The sequence below is a fragment of the Mastacembelus armatus genome, chromosome 9, assembly GCF_900324485.2.
Source record: "Mastacembelus armatus chromosome 9, fMasArm1.2, whole genome shotgun sequence".
In the NCBI taxonomy this organism is placed as follows: domain Eukaryota; kingdom Metazoa; phylum Chordata; class Actinopteri; order Synbranchiformes; family Mastacembelidae; genus Mastacembelus; species Mastacembelus armatus.
In genome coordinates this window covers 10,061,022-10,078,271 of record NC_046641.1, presented here as the reverse complement: position 1 = coordinate 10,078,271, position 17,250 = coordinate 10,061,022, and the positions used below count along the sequence as shown (strand labels likewise).

Sequence of the window (17,250 nt, the reverse complement as noted above, 5' to 3'; positions counted from 1 at the left end):
AAGGGTAGATATGACCTAGACCAGGGAGATGCAGATAAAGTTAGGCCTCAACGATACAGGAAAGAGTGATGGAAAAAAGGAGGAGGCCTTTTTGTTTTTTATTCATTAAGGACAAAGACTAGCAAAAGCACAGTGTTTATGACCTTGCTGCTCTATTTAAGTTGATTTAATTTAATTTGTATGTTATCAGAATTTGCCCTACCTCAATTTTTGTGATGACACAGTGAGTTATAGTTAATGTCCATGAATACAGTCCCATGGCTGTAAAACAAAGCAGTGAGGCAGATCATTTAAAACAAGAACACAGCAAACTGTCAGGTCACTAGTTCTGAGCACAGCTAACAGATAGATAATGCTCACTCATTTGAGTTTTCTATGCACCCAAGCTTCACACATCTTCAAAAGATATCAACTAAAAGATCAGGTATAATTATCAGCTTCCACTGGTACTTGTCTACAGGCAAATCCACTGGAATACTCCATCACATATGTCTATGGCAGAGAAACAATCACATTCAGATATGTGTGAAGCAGACACTCGGTACTATAAGACACTTAATCACAAAGTGAGAGCTAAAAAGCCAACTCGTGTCAGTCATACTTTCGCCAATGTGCTTTTTTCCCCCTAGTTCTCTTCGTCCAGACAGCTCCAGGTCAGCATCAATCATGTGCCTGTCAGCATCTGTTACAATGAACAGTCCCCCAGTGTGTAATGAATCCTAATTTAAGCTGTCATCAGGACACTTCCAGAACGAGGCCACAGGCTGTTTCCTAGTGGCCATGATGTTGTTTTTCACTGCACAACTCGGTTAATGGTCAGAAAAAGAAAAAAAGCTTCACATTACAAGCTGAAGTGACCCAAATCCAACCTTTTTGTCCCTCCAAGTGACTCAGATCTGATATTTTTTTTTTTTTACAGAAATGTAAAAATCCAAATCTGATCTGGGCCACTTTCATATGTGGTCTTAGATTCAAGTCATATCTGGTCTCTGACCTCGCCCCCATTGTCAGAATAATGAGATTCATGTGGTTGTTTTTTTTAACATCTCACTCGTCTGCGCATTTGCATATCGCCTGTTTCAGGGTCAGTACATCACAGACCAGTAAAATTAAACATGGAGCGGAGCAAAAGCAGCAATATGGTCAGTGGAGGACATTTCAGATGCACTGGACATCAGGTAAGCAGCTTCTTCAGTTAAAGCGAAACCAGAAAAAACATACTGCAACTAAACTGCTTTTGAGGACAATTTCAAATCTGCACATGCATGGCATTTTAAATGCCACATTCACACTAGAGCTGGGTACATGCCACTTAGAAACATGACCGTGAACTATCAACACAAAAAGATCCGACTGAGTTGAGATCTAATATGAACACAGCAAAACACACTTTTACCTACAGGACATCCAAACATGGCTCATTTCACTCACTCTCAGTCACTCCATCCCAAAGTCACAGCATCTGATGTGCGACATGTACCAACATCTGTAAGCTGCCTAACATTACTAACTTAACAAGATGACTAATTTCTTTAAGCAACTCAAAAACCTTAATAAAATTGTTTACATAAGTAAATGAACATCGAGATTATGCAATGAATAAATGTATGGCTGACTACAGATGCAGTGTGTAAAATGACAACACATTAATAAATACTATATATTCCATTTCTTCTAATAGATCCCTGTAAATATTATACCTTGAACCTCTAACCCAACATGTATGCAGATACAGCAGCATTTACAAAATTAAGCAATAAAACTCGGATGTTTAAAAGGATGAAGCACGTGTCCAGATCATATTTATCAAAAAAAAAACAAAAAACAAGTGCATTAGCTCCAACCCTTAACATTCACCTTGTCCAAGAGACAAATACAAGAATGGCAACACCCTCCAGGCATCTTTCACGTCAGATATATTTAGCAGTAGGCTGAGAGTGTACAGTTTCCGAGACACAAAAACCTACTTCCCTGGTTCATAACTGTTATGTCCTCCATGTGACCTGAGCTGAAGAAAGAACCAAGAACTGATCAGAAACTAAACACCAATATGTTTTCTTTAATATCCTGTGTTGTTTAGATAAAAAGAAAAACAGTCAACATAACTGCACATAAACAGGTTAAATGTAGTGCAACAACATCATGATTTAATTGACTTCTGAGGTCCATTAAAATGAAACCATGGTCTGGTTAGGCTAATGTCATAATACGTCCACCATCCCACGCCAGGGACACCTGAAGTGAAAAACTACCATAACAAGGCAGGAGTTGAGTTTTACTCACCTTTGACTAACATTTGTGTTGGACCATCTTAGGTCAGCTGGTTTCATCACGTGTCCAACTCGGCTCGTCAAAGTGTGTTTTCGATACTATCCATAAATTAGTTAAACAAATGTACACACGAGGCAAAAAGACCCCAGCAATTAGCATGTTGTCCAGCTCGGTAAACAGGGCCTGGGTATGTATCACTGTGGACAACTCTGTTAGTCCCAACACACAGGCTAACAGTTAGCCGCTAACTAAGGTGTCAGCTTTGCTAACCCTCCGCTGATTTCTTTCATTTCTAGACGCGAATATTTGTTCAGGTGCTGCAGCAACAATATCTGGCCTCAGTGCCCATGATGCGTGGACTAAATCACAAGAAAAACAAACTTTCTTTGTTTTGCTACTTGCTACTGGTGCTTACACGGTCTCTACTTCCTGTCTGAGCGGTCAAAGGCTCTGTGACCTCTAACCTATAGACTCAAACCCAGCATGTGTACGTTTAATGTTTCAGATATCTTGTTCCTTTATTTAGAATCGGTGGCATTTCAAAGATTTTACGCAGCTTCAGCCCAATCAACTTAAAATAAACATTAGTGTCAGACAGAAACTAGTAAACTGTGTCATGTCTTATACATTTACTAAAGGTAAAATACACCAAAACTGAATACAGCTATAATGGCCAACTTAGGTTTAATTCAATAAACACATGTATGAAAAACTCATTAAAACCTCTGAAGATACAATAAAATCTATTAGCACAGAAATGGTAAAAGAGGCTAATATTGGATACATCCCTAAAAGTGTCAAACTTTCTATTAGACAGAATGAGGAAGAACATGACGAATGTAGTAGCTACACATTCCAAAAGATATTAGATTATGTGCTATTGCTTCAAAAGTCATAACTCACTGAGACAAGGGCAATATGGAGTCTGCAAAAGGCGATGACACTTGATTTGACACATTGATTTTAATGATTTTCTACTGTGGCAGATGCCCTTCCCCATTATGATCCACTGTAGAACACACTTACATTCAAATCGAATTGCCCTGCATTACAAAAAGCAAAAGTGAATCCTTTTTTTCTACTGTGTCAATAACGACATGACTTCCAGAGCCTGGTATTCACTCACATTCAAAATAAAACCGTAAACTGGCTTTTTGGTTGTTATGACTCATATGGTCTTATTTCATTCATGAAAATTGTGGCTTGGAGCGTTATGCCCTCATTTTATTAAGAGGAAGTTATATATAATCGCCTCATGTTGAGCGTGTGGATGACTGTAATCGTGCATGAGTTTGAGTTGGAATCCTTGGTAGGTTATGAACGTGTTTAGTCAACGTAGATGTGCATTGTGAACAATAAAGTCAAGTCAACATGCACCAACCATATATATTTCTAGCTAGAATATCTGCTAATGTGTTGTGATGCTGAGTGTTTAATTCACTTATTTTTTATATAGTACTTAATTCTCCCTTGGGTATAAATAAAGCATGTCCAGTCTCATCTCATTTGTTGTCTTTGTTTATTATCCCCTCATTTTAATCCTCTGTTGTCACACATCACATCATCTCTCACCTTATATCACTTAACCTCATCTCATCCCCCCATCACCTGTCATTACCTTTAACCTCACCCTCTCCATCACCCGTTTTCTCATCTCTTCCTTCTCTAAACCTGTTACGTAATAGATTAAGATCCTACTGTATATCTTACATCTATGATGGCACATGGTTAATGTCAACTTTACAGACGACTCTCATTATAGCCTGACAGGATAATACTAATGGAGTGTCACTGTATATAGTGCTCACCACTGCTCTCTTCTTTCCAGGCATATGGAAAACACAGCAAGTGAACAGAAGCCTGGATAAACATGGCAACAACAGGCGGTAACTAAGGGTTCACACCGAATGCTCAAACTTTATTTGGCAATGTGAGATCTCTGTGTATTATGTAACTGACCTGGTAAGTGCTGGTATGAATCTGCAAGATCAATTTCAGTGAAGTCATCAATACTTACTTACTTTCACTTCATGAGCTGAGTGCACTGCACTCTTTTAGAGATTTAATGGACAAGAGATCTTTGGCCAAACTTCAATGAGGTGAAGTCGACTAAATCACTTTTAGACAGCAATCTGGATGGTGCTCAGAGACAGGCCTGGAACATTTAAAGTGGTAAGATGAAAAGCTTTGAATAGCTTATTCCTCTGAAGCAGAATGCACTTATGGGCTCTCACACATGCCATATCTACACTATTGTTTTATAAATTGACAGTACTGTTAAATATCATAAGGGCCTGTCTGAAATTACATGACTTACTGTAGGTTAATTGAATAGGACTATATTATTAAATGTTTACTTTATATTTGCTCTTATTTGGCAGCAGTTTCCAAACGAGCTGACCAACAGTTAAAAATTCCCATTACTGCTAAGACCTTTGGGTATATATATCTTTTTTTTTTGTGGCAGCTGACATATCACTCTGATAAAGGCTCTCCTGGGGTATACTGACTCAGCATGTTGGGTAATGTGGGAATACACCTGTCATCAATCTGCAACCCTGCTCCTCATGTCCCTGATATCATTTGCCAAGTGGGCCACTTTTAATCAAATGGCATGATGAACCCTGAAAGCATAGCCTAGGTCTGTTGTCGCCTCTGTCTGCAGGCAAGTAGCCTACTTAGTGACAGTTCGACTGGGAAGCTAGGGGATATCTATACTGGTAGAAAGGGATGTGAGGCTGTAAAAGGAGGCTCTTGGTGATACCAGAGCATGTAGCCTATGTTAAAATCTGATTTGGGGCTAATAAAATAACATTACTTAGCTCATGCTATCTAGCATGGGGTGGCTGTGATGGTTGCATGATATCAAACCAAGTGGATTGTGATGTAAGCTTGTTATTGGTGATGATAACAGGCCTACACTTTGCACTGGTGTCATTGGTCATTACAGACCTAGAAGCTGCAGGGCAGGAGTAAAGGAAACGGTGGACTGGTAAATCAATAAGCATCACATGATGCTCATCACGTCGCATCACCGTCATCGTGAAACTTGTCTTCTTTATTTTAATTACCAGGGAAATATGGGACATCCGTATGGGTTTTCATTGTTGCAATAGCCTTACTTGGCAGTAACAGACAATATAGTACTAGATGCGTGGTTTACCGCATGTCTTTACTCACAGAATCGCTTGCGTTTTTACGCAGCTGCTCCTCCTCTCCCACCTCTACGGCCGGGTCCACCACCAGTTTCTCGAAGCACGCAGAGCCGAGAGAGGAGCTCTTCTGCTGATACATGATCAGCTGGGACACGGGGAGTTTGGGGCTTCCGTGCGCCATCAGCTCGGGCTTGCTTCCCGTGGTTCCAGAAGCTGCGCCAAGGGGCTGTAGCAGGGGCTGTCCATCTGTGCTGGTGCCGGGGACAGCGTCGCTTCCGAGACACTTATCTCCTTCAAAACGTGCCGGCGTAGAGCAGCACAGATTCGGCTGAGACGACGAAAACACCCGATCCAACTGTTTCTTTTTTCTCTTAAACATCCATAGCCCCGATTCCTTTTTGCTGCCCTCCGCGCCCCCGGCACCGCGACGCTCCGATCCCAGTTTAGGACTGAGCCAAGGCTTGGTTTTATCTTGGAAATTCTTCCACATTCTCCGCTGGTAGGACAGAGACTCTTGTCCTTTGGCGGTGCTCTCATCTTTACGCGATTTTTGCTCCATGGTGCCTGTGCAGCAGCCAGCCAGCCTGAGCACACTCTGTGTAGTGGAAAGATGTCACAGTTGGGCGGCTGCAGCTCGGGAGCACTTCCACTGATGATCAGTTTAGAGCGCCAAGAAGGAGCCGCACGGTGTGATGATGAAGGAGGTGTTAGTCTCTCCAACGAATCTCAAGAATGCCTGTGCAGGCAGCACTGTAAATTTGATGTCACGCACTGTGTAGCCCTCTAGTTAGACGGAAAGCAATAATCTGTTGAAGATTTATCTCACGTCAGAGGTGAAGTTGGAGCACATGTCGAGACTTCTGCAAGATCACCTAGAAATGCTTGGTAACGCACCGCTTGGCTGCTGTCTGCCTTTGCCCTCCTGCTCTGTCCACTGTGCTTAAGCAAGGTTTAGGCAAACTTCCCCATTAATTGTTCTATTCAAATGAAGGACGAACGGGGCACCGCGCCTCCCTCTGGTCAAACACATCACTTGAGTGGATAATCTGTAGGCTATGCTGGTGATTGCGTAACACAACCCCGTAACGCCTCGTGGATATGTTTATATTACAGTTGTGGATTTCCTGTCGCCCCTGTCTGTGCGTGTCATTATAGTATGATATGTGTTTAGGATTTACAGCTTCTAGATTCAGCCTGCTGACCTTGGTAAATAGAGCTGGCAGAGTCTTTAAAACCATAGAGGTTTGTTCAATTGTTTCTGCATTGTTGCCATGTCTGGATATGTTCTCCCTGTCTTATAGGTCAGGCTTCAGTGAATGTTATCACCCACATGCAGAGAGCAGGCAGCACTGCACAGGCTCTTCTCTTTTAGATGCTGTGCTGCTGTGATGTCTATAATAACTCATTACATCCTCCCTGCATGCCCTTGTTTCTGTGCCGGGCCTATGCCATCCCCCGGGTTAACACTGCATCCACATTCACATAAACAAATACACAGAGACAGTAAAGAGCAAATACATCCCTACCTAACTGTGTGTGGCCCACATGTACACACAAAATAAAACACAAGTCATCACACAAATAATCACATGACCTTTTCTCTGCACACAGGACTGATGAAATTTTGATTTTACACATCATTATAAAGGGGAGGAAATAGAATCATTTGTTCGACTTATAAATATACTTAAATAAATATAGACATGTGCAATTTATGTGCACATTTATTCATGTAAGACACTTGCACGACCTTGGCATCATTTTTAAGATTGATGATGAAGTTATGAGTGGCTCTGATAACGCCTTCTGTTGTGTGCTATTGGCTACAATCCTAATAGGAAAATGATCATCAGTCCTTTGTGGTTTCTAGTGATTTATAGCAATTATGACTTCTATAAAAAAAGGGGGTTTCATATAACTTAGATTATCGAGGTTACTATCTGTACAGTATATTAGCCATTGGATGAGTCGCCAATAACAGGATTTATATTTGCTTGGGATCACTTTGCTTGATATCTCATCCATCCTACAAAATAAAACACTTCATTAACAACCAGAAGGGCACTGGCAGCAACACAATGAACTGCCCTGAGTCCCTCTTTTGAGTTAAGTAAATGGAGTTGTGAGGATGTGAGCCAAACAATTCCTTTCAGTCACAATCAGCTTTTGTATTGGGCTAGTATGGATAAGTGATGAGTTTGCACTGAGCAGGCCTTCCCCCTTAATGGTGCTGGTCCTGTTGATAAGAGACTAATCCACTGTGTGTGTGTGTGTGTGTGTGTGTGTGTGTGTGTGTGTGTGTGTGTGTGTGTGTGTGTGTGAGACTGTGCATTCACACACCTGCAAAGAGAGGTACAAACACTCAGGAACATGTTCGTTCACTGACTGCATTTGCATGTAATTCACTACTAGACCAACTTGACTCACACTGTAGGATAATGTAGGTTAAGTCTTGGTTAAATGAAACATGATAAGGCCCTTTTCACTCTGGGGGTTGAAGCAGTCCCTTCACAATTCATTCAGTGTAGAGAAAAGCTGAATGTTCAATAGACAGGTACAGTGTCTCTCTCACACACACACACACACACACAATAGATTACATGGTGAGTGGTGAAAGAGCAGAATGATTGCATATTAAGATAATGCCTTGTAACTTACTGTATTGTTTAAATAGTCACATATTCTGTTTTACAGTTTCAGCTTGTTTCATCCACAAGAATCAAAACTATTTGGCACAGTTTTTTTAATATGGCCAAAGCACAGCTCCACACTGTCAAGTCATTTAACTCTTTATTGCTTTACTCAAACAACAATGTAATAATAATATTTGTGTGTTAATAATATTGTTTGTGTGTTAATAATGTTTTTAACCATGAAATGCTTTCAGTGCCTGTGATGGACTGGCAATCTGACCAGGGTGCACTCAGTGTCACTAACTGTTTCACCCGACGTCAGCTGGGATTGGCTCCAGGCCCCACCCCACAGTGACCCTCTGCAGGATAAGCAGCATAATTAATGGACGGGTCTAATAGTCAAAACAGTTGCTTTCACCTTCACTTCATGTGCTCATGCTGAAGTATGCTGAAAGCATCATTGCCCAACAGGACAGAGCAGATTCAACAAGGCCATACATGAATGCTTTGTAGTGAATATTCCCAGAAGAACTAAATTAAAGGCAAGCAGGAAACATGCAGTAATGAAAGATTGAATTAGTGTCTATATGTACTATGAGGTCTATTGCCTTACGAACACAGTAGCTGCTATACACACTGGTTAGTTAGTTACATTTCTTAAAGTTAAAGTAAAACTAATGTTCACACTTGCTGGTCAGTAGATATTCTTAAGATATTCAGAAGACTGTTTCAGCACATATACAATGCAGCATTCATGAATTTTTGTGTTGACAAATTCACACTGGCAGGCAGGCACACCTCACTCAAGGAGACCACAGTTACCAAGTGACATGACAACACAAACACATGACATTAAGAGCGGACTGAAGGAAAGTACAGTGAGTACAAATGAAGGCATGGAAATGATTTCTTCTTATATTATTTTTAATCAAAGGGAACATATTATATTATATTCTGAGTGTCATTATGCTTGGAGCAGACTTTAAAACTACTAGTTTGCATTAGAAATACAATAGGTCTCACCAATATCAAATTTGTGTTTTTACTTTTTAGAAAGGAAGAATGTCACATGAAGCAAAGTTACAGCCCTTCCACCATCACAACAGGTGAATTTTCTTACTTATTTAGTCTAAATACATTATTTTATATTTCTATTTTGCTCTAATCATTAAAACTATGACAACAGTTTTTATGGTTTATATTTTTCACCTTGTCACAAAGTCAATCCTATAATCACTCTGTGTCCAATAGGTAAATAAGTTTTATTTTCACCTGCTGATGCTTTGGAAACAAGGTTGGGAACCACTAGTGACCTTTGTAACACCACTGTGAATTGCACTGATCAAATGAATCCTTATCCACTGTAGCATCAGGCAGGGTAACACAGCTAGCTCAAGAACAGTAAGTCAATAGAGATCTGGTTTGAGCATGGCCTGAAGATATGAAAAACAATTACAACATCATTTCATTGTGCCTACATTATTCTGCTGGGTACTTTATAGACTAATACTGTAAAAGGACTTTTTTTTAACATGTCCCTGTGCCTCTGCTACTAGAGAATGTTAATTTGATTTTGCATGATTTGCAACACATCCCTTAATGTCAAAAAACAGCAGTAATGAGCTTCTTAAATGTTACAACTTACAGTTTGGTTTTCTTTTTGTTTACCTCCTGATTAATCCATGATCCACTGGGGGTGGGGCTTGTCTGAGCAGTCACGAGAAGACACTGGCTGTGCTGTTGGAGCAGGCATTCAGGATCAGAGAGGAGGTGGCAGCAGGCCTGCAGTCCACCCAGGGCTCCATCCAGGTCCAGGCACTTTCTCGCAAGCTGCTGGAAAATCACATACTGACCATCACACGTATTGTCAAGCAGCTTAGCATGGACATACAGGTATATAAGTGGATAGCTGATGGATGATACTTGATAAGGTGTTTTGTGCAAAATCACTCTATTGATCTACTGTGTGGTCTTGCATAGTTACAGCCTCTGTGTTTGTTTTATGATAAATATGTTAAAACTGCAAACCTGCCTGACTCATTAACATCATCAGCTCATAAGCAAAAACCTAATGATGCATACCTTATGTGGTCAAATACATACAGACATGCTATTATGTCTGGAAAACAGCAGTCTGAGGAATTACTGGAAAACAAGTGCACATTTGACTCATGAAACAAATGAGCATTTGGAGTCATTTTAGAACGAGCAGAACATCAAGTCACACGTTGATAACTGCCTTACAGAAACAGAGCATGGAAATAAAATAGACTGCTGCATTAGTGGGTACCACATTTCCCATTAACACGATTAAAAGCTGTCATTATCTGCAAATATTACACAAATTCCTAAGAGCTAAATAATACCGCACACGAGGAAGTAAGCTAAAAGCCTAAATGAATGAATGAAATAATATGAAAGTGATATCACACAGTCACTATTTGTTCACATAAGTCAGATGTTTGTCACGTTGATACTAGGTTATTGCACTCACAGTCCATCTTGTAGAGCATTCATGCAAATATGATAATGACATGTTTGGCAATTCGAAGTTATCTTTCACAGTAAACACAACTGGAAACAGAACAGGACTGACATGCCATTATGAATTGTCAGGCATAGTTAGTAAACAATTTTGTAAACATACTAATGCCTGGCATCAGCAGACATCAGATATGCTGTTTTTTGTCCTGAGCAGGTACTGGAGAGACAGATCGCTCAGCGGGACTCTGTCACTTCTGGAACCACACTAGCTGTTCAACATCTAGACCAGAAAAACATGGCTGGCATTGGAGACCTGAGAGGAAGGGTAGCCAGGTATGCACACAAACACTGAGATGCACACTGAAAAGTAAAACAATGAAATGAGTGCCAAAGGATTAAAACTCTCATCCTGTGCATCCAGTATGAATAAAATATCTATCTCTCTATCTATGTGGGTACCTGGGCTGAATTCGTTTGAACGTCTCTGGAAAACATGAATCAATACACCTAAAGTAGCGTAGTTTCACACATTGGATCAAATATGTCGTTTTACTCTGCAAACAGCTCATTTCGCAGCAGGCCTGTCCTGTCTATCGTGAGACAAACAATTCCTTTCAGTCACAATCAGCTTTTGTATTGGGCTAGAGTTTAGTGGTGACAGAGGACATTGCCTATTACTGAACAAACAGCTGATTCATGGTCCAACAAGAGCTGTAGAAAAACACATTTCAATTTAATGACCTCTTGTACATTAGTTATAAATAATCAAGTAAGCTAAAGACTAGTTGTTTTTGAACCACTCTGTTCTGTGAAGCCCTTTATGGAAGCACTGTAGGGGTCTACAGGGAATTAAATGACTTCAATGGGAAGCTTCTGGGTTTGGTTGTTGTGCATTGTATTTTATCTCAAATATTATTTTTGCCAGAAAAATCTCAAGCCTGATAGAGACAGGGAGTGAGCATCTCTGGAGGTTCGTGATGTCATCATAAAGCAAGCGCAGGGAGGCAACCTGCTGACTGTATTTGGTGATAAATCTAATAAACAAATTCACTTATTTGATTGGTTAGCCATGATTTGCCTGTAATTCATCTAAAATTATAGTCAGTAATTTATCAACAGAGTCAAGTGAACATGTTTTCACCAGAAGATCCAAATGAATTTGTTATCAAAAGATAAATTCTCACTTCCTAGGATTCAGCAGACCCTTCTTTTGGTTTCCATTAGCTTGCCTTGGAAAACATAGATAAGGTAAAATGTCTGATTTTTTTCCAGTGCCTGGTTGGCTGCCATCGTAATCTTAGATGTTTCAGTACAGTGCATCCTCCCAGTGTGCAGCAGACTTCAGCCCGTCTCCCTGTCTTCCCACTTCTGAATGCCGTCCCACCCCCACTATGCTTATTAAGTGGTGTCTCACCATCCCTTAGTTCTTTCCCGCTTATTATCTCAGGTGTGATGCCAGCATTGCCAAGCTGAGCGCTGATGTGAGCTCTGGGGAGGAGCAGATGATTAGATTGCAGCAGGAGGTGGCAGAGCTCAGGGCAGCTGTGGATGTACAGCTCAAACAGCTGGAAGTCAAGGTGAGAGATATGCATGGTTAGGAATTAAAGACAGGGGCAACAGTTTGCTAAAGTCAACAGTATATACAAAGCAGCTAAACACAAGTGTTGAAAAGAAAATCTTGATTACCCTTTCAAAGGAAATATCAACATCAGTTCAATACACTGCTATGAAATATTGTCCAGACATACATGATTTGGCTGATCCTGACTTAAATTGCAGTTGTTCTACAACAAAACAATAACCTAGTCCTTATTCTTGCTCTTTCTCTCTCTGTCACGCACACACACAATGTTAAGTCTGGAAATCTTTTGTATCCCAGTCTCATATTCTTTCTGAATTTGTAAGGTACAAAGGAGGGATTATCCTGGAAACGCTTGCAGCCTGCTTGGCAGGTGGTTTGGGTCTTACTGCTGCTGAGTGAGACTAGCTTTATCAAGTAAACTCAAAGGCTCAACCATGACCACTGACTCTGAAAGAAGGGAAATGAGTTGTGAAATGAATTCAAAGGGGCATGGCAAGGTCATTCTGCTCTGCAAACTGCTTTTACTGCTCCATCTTTGCAGTTTTTTTTACTAGATAAATATTATAAAACCTTGCATTAAGACACATTTCATATGTTATAATGGCCTCTATCATTTTACCTAATTTAAAATTAAATGCACCTAAAACCCCCACACACATACTCAGTGATTCAACCGGCAGTCAGTTCTGGTTGTGGCAAGGTGGTAAATCATTGTGATAGTAGTACATTAGCTGTGGAGCAGGGGTCAACCATGTACCATAAAGATAATTGAAAATGCAGAGAAAGTGGATCATAGTCAGTCCTGACTGGCCACAGGAGTGACTCAATAACTCAACTCAGCAGAAGCTGCAAAGGGTAAAGATCACATCATGTAGCAGACACCACAAGATCATCCAACATCAAGTAACAGCATCTGTTTGTGTGCTTTCCTATCGCCAGCTTCACCATGACCTGAGAAGACTGGAGGCCTCATTGACAGAGCATTCCCAGGGCCAAAAGAGCTCCACGTCTGACCTGCATAGACATCTTAAACTAATAGAAAACATGTGAGGCCATTTTAAAAAGCACAACCCAAGCACACCTGGATTACTTATAATAACACTACCTATGGGTTATTATTGTTTTGATTCAAGTCTAACCCAATCTGAGCTCTTACAGTTGCAGCAACCAGCTACAGACACCTATTCTGCCCGTGTGCTTCAAGCGGCTGAACATAAAGCATCTACATCGTAAAAACAAACTACCAGATTATCAATTATTTATTTATGACACTGTTTTCTCACCTAGTGTTTTAGGCATTTTACTTAGTTGAAGTTATTTGTTAGACAGGGTTGTAACAATAAATTATTAGTTGCGGAAATGTACAAATAATTCTGATGCCAAGCACCAAGTAGTGCCATGCAGGAGCTGTATAAAACAAATGTAAATTAATAGGTAGCATCACTAGCTATCAGATTTCCAGTTAATTAATCAGTCCATATGCATTCTTAGGACATTTCTAATCCAGTCCAATTTACAAAAAAAAAAAAACAACAACAACACAAGAACTTCATACGTTTTCTACACAACTGTATTTTCATAGTAAAGCTTACTACAATTATCTCCTTTTTACCTCTGGTGGTTGTTTCAGGATGTCAGGTGAGGTAAAGAAAGCAAAGGAGCAGAAAGATGTGCTGCAGAAATGGACAGAAGAACAGCTGAGCAGCTCTATGCAAACACATGCAGAGAGTAACCAGCAGCTCCACTCACTACTACAAGACAAAATGGTACAGTATATTTTAGGCTTTCTAACAACTAATGCAATAATGTCCACAATAACAAAATGCAACAAAACTGGGCAGGCTTGATTTAGATTTGATTTGACTTTTTTTTCTCATTTGCGTTAACTGTCTTACTTGTTTTTTGATGTGTCAGTCAGCTATTTTTTTTGTGTATTGTTCTAATGCACAGGGTTCAGTCACATTGCAGTGTGACTCAGTGCTAACCAGGTTTAACAGATCCTGAAAAAGCTGCTGAACCTGAAAGACACTGTAAAGCCTGACAGTTGTTTTGGTAGTGAACATATTGGTTAGAGGAATAGCTCAAAAGCAATACGTTGTGAATTTGTAAAACGCTGATAATACAAGCAACACCTTATAATCAGGATTAAAAAGAAAATTCAGGGCACACATACAGTGTGACGTGAACTGTAAGTTTGAAATCTTAGTTTTTATGTGCACGTGTTCTGTGTTCAGTCAGAGACAGAGACTAGATTAGCTGACCAGCTGGGTGCTCTTGAGGCCCGGTTAGAGCGCTATGTAACACAGAAGAACCAGGCTGACCGTAATCAGGCATATCGTCTGAAAGACTCTGAAGCCAGACTCGGTAAAAGAATGGCCTCGGTGGAGAACAACCTACATCAGGAGCTGCAGCTGCTCAAACAAGAATACCACAAAGGTGAGTGATCACTGTCGGTAACTGTCATCAGCAAGTAAACACACATTCATGACATGTCCCTTATCATGCACATGAAAGAAAAAACAAACAAGCAACAACACTTCACTAAACTGTAACAGAAAGAAATATAGAAAGACTATTCACAATTAGAGGATAGTTAGCTAATGACAAACATGGTTAATTTCTTCTGCCCACAAATGAGATGCTCAGTATCCCTATTCATGATCAATAACTAACATCTAAAATTAAGCATGACGCTGATATTAAGGGCACCACAGTTCACATACACAGGCAGTAACATATTTACCATGTCAAGGTTTTATCAAATCACCTGACAGACTATGGGTTATTTTCTGTGTTATTATGGAATGTAACTGCTAAAAGCGTAACACTGCAATGTTACGCTGAAGCTTTCAGTGGCATCAGAACTGAGCAAAGTCACAGAAAATTACCAACAACAAGGCTCTAACCAACATGTCCTGATTTTTAATGCACATGCAGGAATGTGTTTATTCAGAGGAGACGGGGTGGGCGTCAGCTACAGCTGCTTCATGGAGCTACTGCAAAACAAATAAGTCATAGGATAAGCCATAGAAATTCACAGCTCACAGTCCTGCAGCTAAACTCTGCATCAAGCTGCTATCACTGCTGGGCCAATTGGTAATTCATTTCCGAGGAGCTCTGGCACTAGATCTCAAACCTTCCCCACTTTCTGTCAATCTCTCTCAGTCTCCAGTTTATATTGAAGTGTAAACAAATAGAAGAGTCAATAGCTCCTTCAGTAAATAAAAGCAAGAGAAAAATGCTCTATATATATCACTGTTCAACCAACAATGTCAATTCTAGAGAGATATTTACCCATTGCCGTATTTTAAGCACAGAATGAGATAAGATAGAAGTAGATGATATGAGTGAAAAAAGCAATGAATAATTGATGAGACTTGTAAATAATCGTGGCAAGACAGGCAGAGAGTCAGAAAGCGAAGATTTAATATCCCATCACTGCATAAGAAAGTTCAGCCATCCAGCTCACAGTCATTAAATATTATTTCTCAAAGTACATGAAATATTCAAAGAGATCACCATTTTTAAGAAGTATGAAGTCATAATGACTGATTCAAACCACAGCCAATTTTAACCATAGATTAGAAACAGAACACCAGGAAATGAAAGCTATCGAAACACAGGCTAAATAGCTAAAATAGCTAACATAGCACATTAGTAGCTATTTATTACAACACCAAACAATCCAAGATTAGAGCCAGTAGATAATGTTATTTATACTTATGAGCACTGAATGAAAGCCCATCTTAGAACTGATATAATATCTCAATCACCAGCAGCAGTCATAGTCGTAAATTTTCACCTCAAATGTAATATGTCTGATGATGGTCAGTGCACCCTGCCTCTTTTTTGGACAGGGTTCCAGTCTGTGCATGATGCCATTGAGTCTCTGAGGCAGATAGGCGACATCAAATCCCGTCTTGACAAGGAGAAGCTTCAGAAGGACATCAAGCACATTTGCAGCAAGGTAGCAGAGCTCAGTGACTTGTGACATTATAAACGGAAGAGGTGCTCCTTTTTACTGTCACATCTATCCTGAAGCAGTAACTCAAATCAGACTCTTTTTAAACCAAAAGGTGAACCCACAGGTGACAGGGTTTCCTCACCAGCTTCATTTACACAGTTATTAAGAATGTAGCTACACTATATTTTGTGAGAAATTATCTTGCTGTTTTAAGTCATTTGTGAAATTACAAAAATCATTCATAATTGACAGCATCAAAACAGGTAGATAATTTAGTGCAATTTAAGAAAGTTAAAAAGAATTGCTTAAGTCAAGCCATCTTTTTTCCTTAAAGCATACACAATTTATCCATGATTTGTCTTGTTGGACCTGACTATATAATGGAGAGATGAGTACACATTTGCGTATCATATTATTAACACTTTATTTTAAATAAAGGAAAATTTTACTGTATACAGTGTTTTTTTTTGTTGTTTTTGGTTTTACTAATAAACAGTCGCTATTATTTTGCAAATTCAGATGAAACCAGTTTCAGTGTTTGTTTATAAGGATTTGTTTTTCAATTATAGGTAGTGTTCACGTTTACCTAAATTATTTAACAGTTGGATGCCTAGAACAATTTGTATGACTCTGTTTCAAACTTGCGTTACTATTACAGTACATAGTCTACAAGTAAACTAGAATATATTTGAAACCTAATAGGGAGGTCAAAAGCAATTTACTTTGTAAATATGAATGTGCTGCACTATCCTGCAGAAGACAATATTAATGTTGTTGTTTATTGTTAAGGATGAACTTCTCTAAATAAAATACGATAACATAATGGATACATGAACACATATTGAAATGAAAGCAACAATAAATAATGAGTACTGACTTAAATGCTGAAATTATTGAAACTCGTCACTAAAGAGATATCCTTCTGTGGGAAGTGAAAGAAACACTGCCGAAACCCGGGATCGAACCAGGGACCTTTAGATCTTCAGTCTAACGCTCTCCCAACTGAGCTATTTCGGCAGAGTAGTCACATGCCACCATATTACACCGCAATGACATTAACCCTTAACACACCTGCTCGGTGGTTTTTCAGTATATTCTCACATGAAATGTGATTTTGATGCTTAACGTGCGTCAATTATTTCTTTTCATAATCAAATCAAA

At 39.6% G+C, this 17,250-nt stretch overlaps 3 protein-coding genes and 1 non-coding gene across 4 annotated transcripts in view; 1 reads left to right on the top strand and 3 right to left on the bottom strand.

Moving 5' to 3' along the window:
• The window catches only part of mctp1a (multiple C2 domains, transmembrane 1a), a 120,145-nt gene extending 117,682 nt beyond the window's left edge, over positions 1–2,463 (bottom strand). The window contains exon 1 of the mRNA XM_026322681.1: positions 2,284–2,463. The gene's annotated coding sequence lies outside the window, so the exon portion shown is untranslated. The remainder of the gene's footprint in view (positions 1–2,283) is intronic.
• Positions 2,464–5,430: 2,967 nt separating this feature from the next.
• Positions 5,431–6,348, bottom strand: LOC113138555 (multiple C2 and transmembrane domain-containing protein 1). Its single transcript, XM_026321094.1, has one exon. It carries the CDS (start codon positions 5,983–5,985, stop codon positions 5,431–5,433), a length of 555 nt encoding a protein of 184 aa, XP_026176879.1. The 5' UTR covers positions 5,986–6,348.
• A 2,548-nt stretch (positions 6,349–8,896) lies between these two features.
• On the top strand, positions 8,897–16,116 carry fam81b (family with sequence similarity 81 member B). Its single transcript, XM_026321093.1, has 9 exons — positions 8,897–8,937; positions 9,113–9,165; positions 9,775–9,952; positions 10,758–10,876; positions 11,991–12,120; positions 13,065–13,171; positions 13,756–13,891; positions 14,360–14,561; positions 15,983–16,116. The coding sequence occupies exons 2-9, from the start codon at positions 9,122–9,124 to the stop codon at positions 16,114–16,116; spliced, it is 1,050 nt and encodes a 349-aa protein (XP_026176878.1). The 5' UTR covers positions 8,897–8,937; positions 9,113–9,121.
• Positions 16,117–17,033: 917 nt separating this feature from the next.
• trnaf-gaa (transfer RNA phenylalanine (anticodon GAA)) lies at positions 17,034–17,106 on the bottom strand. Its single transcript has one exon. It is a non-coding gene; the product is annotated as a tRNA-Phe (tRNA).
• Positions 17,107–17,250: the final 144 nt, after the last annotated feature.

What these genes read in the sequence shown, in the direction of transcription:
- LOC113138555 (XM_026321094.1), bottom strand. Translation starts at nt 5,985, where the DNA reads ATGGAGCAAAAATCGCGTAAAGATGAGAGCACCGCCAAAGGACAAGAG.
- fam81b (XM_026321093.1), top strand. Translation starts at nt 9,122, where the DNA reads ATGTCACATGAAGCAAAGTTACAGCCCTTCCACCATCACAACAG. An exon ending in CACTACTACAAGACAAAATG is followed by an intron (nt 13,892 to 14,359) that starts GTACAGTATATT and finishes TTCTGTGTTCAG; the next exon opens with TCAGAGACAGAGACTAGATT. An exon ending in CAAACAAGAATACCACAAAG is followed by an intron (nt 14,562 to 15,982) that starts GTGAGTGATCAC and finishes TTTTTTGGACAG; the next exon opens with GGTTCCAGTCTGTGCATGAT.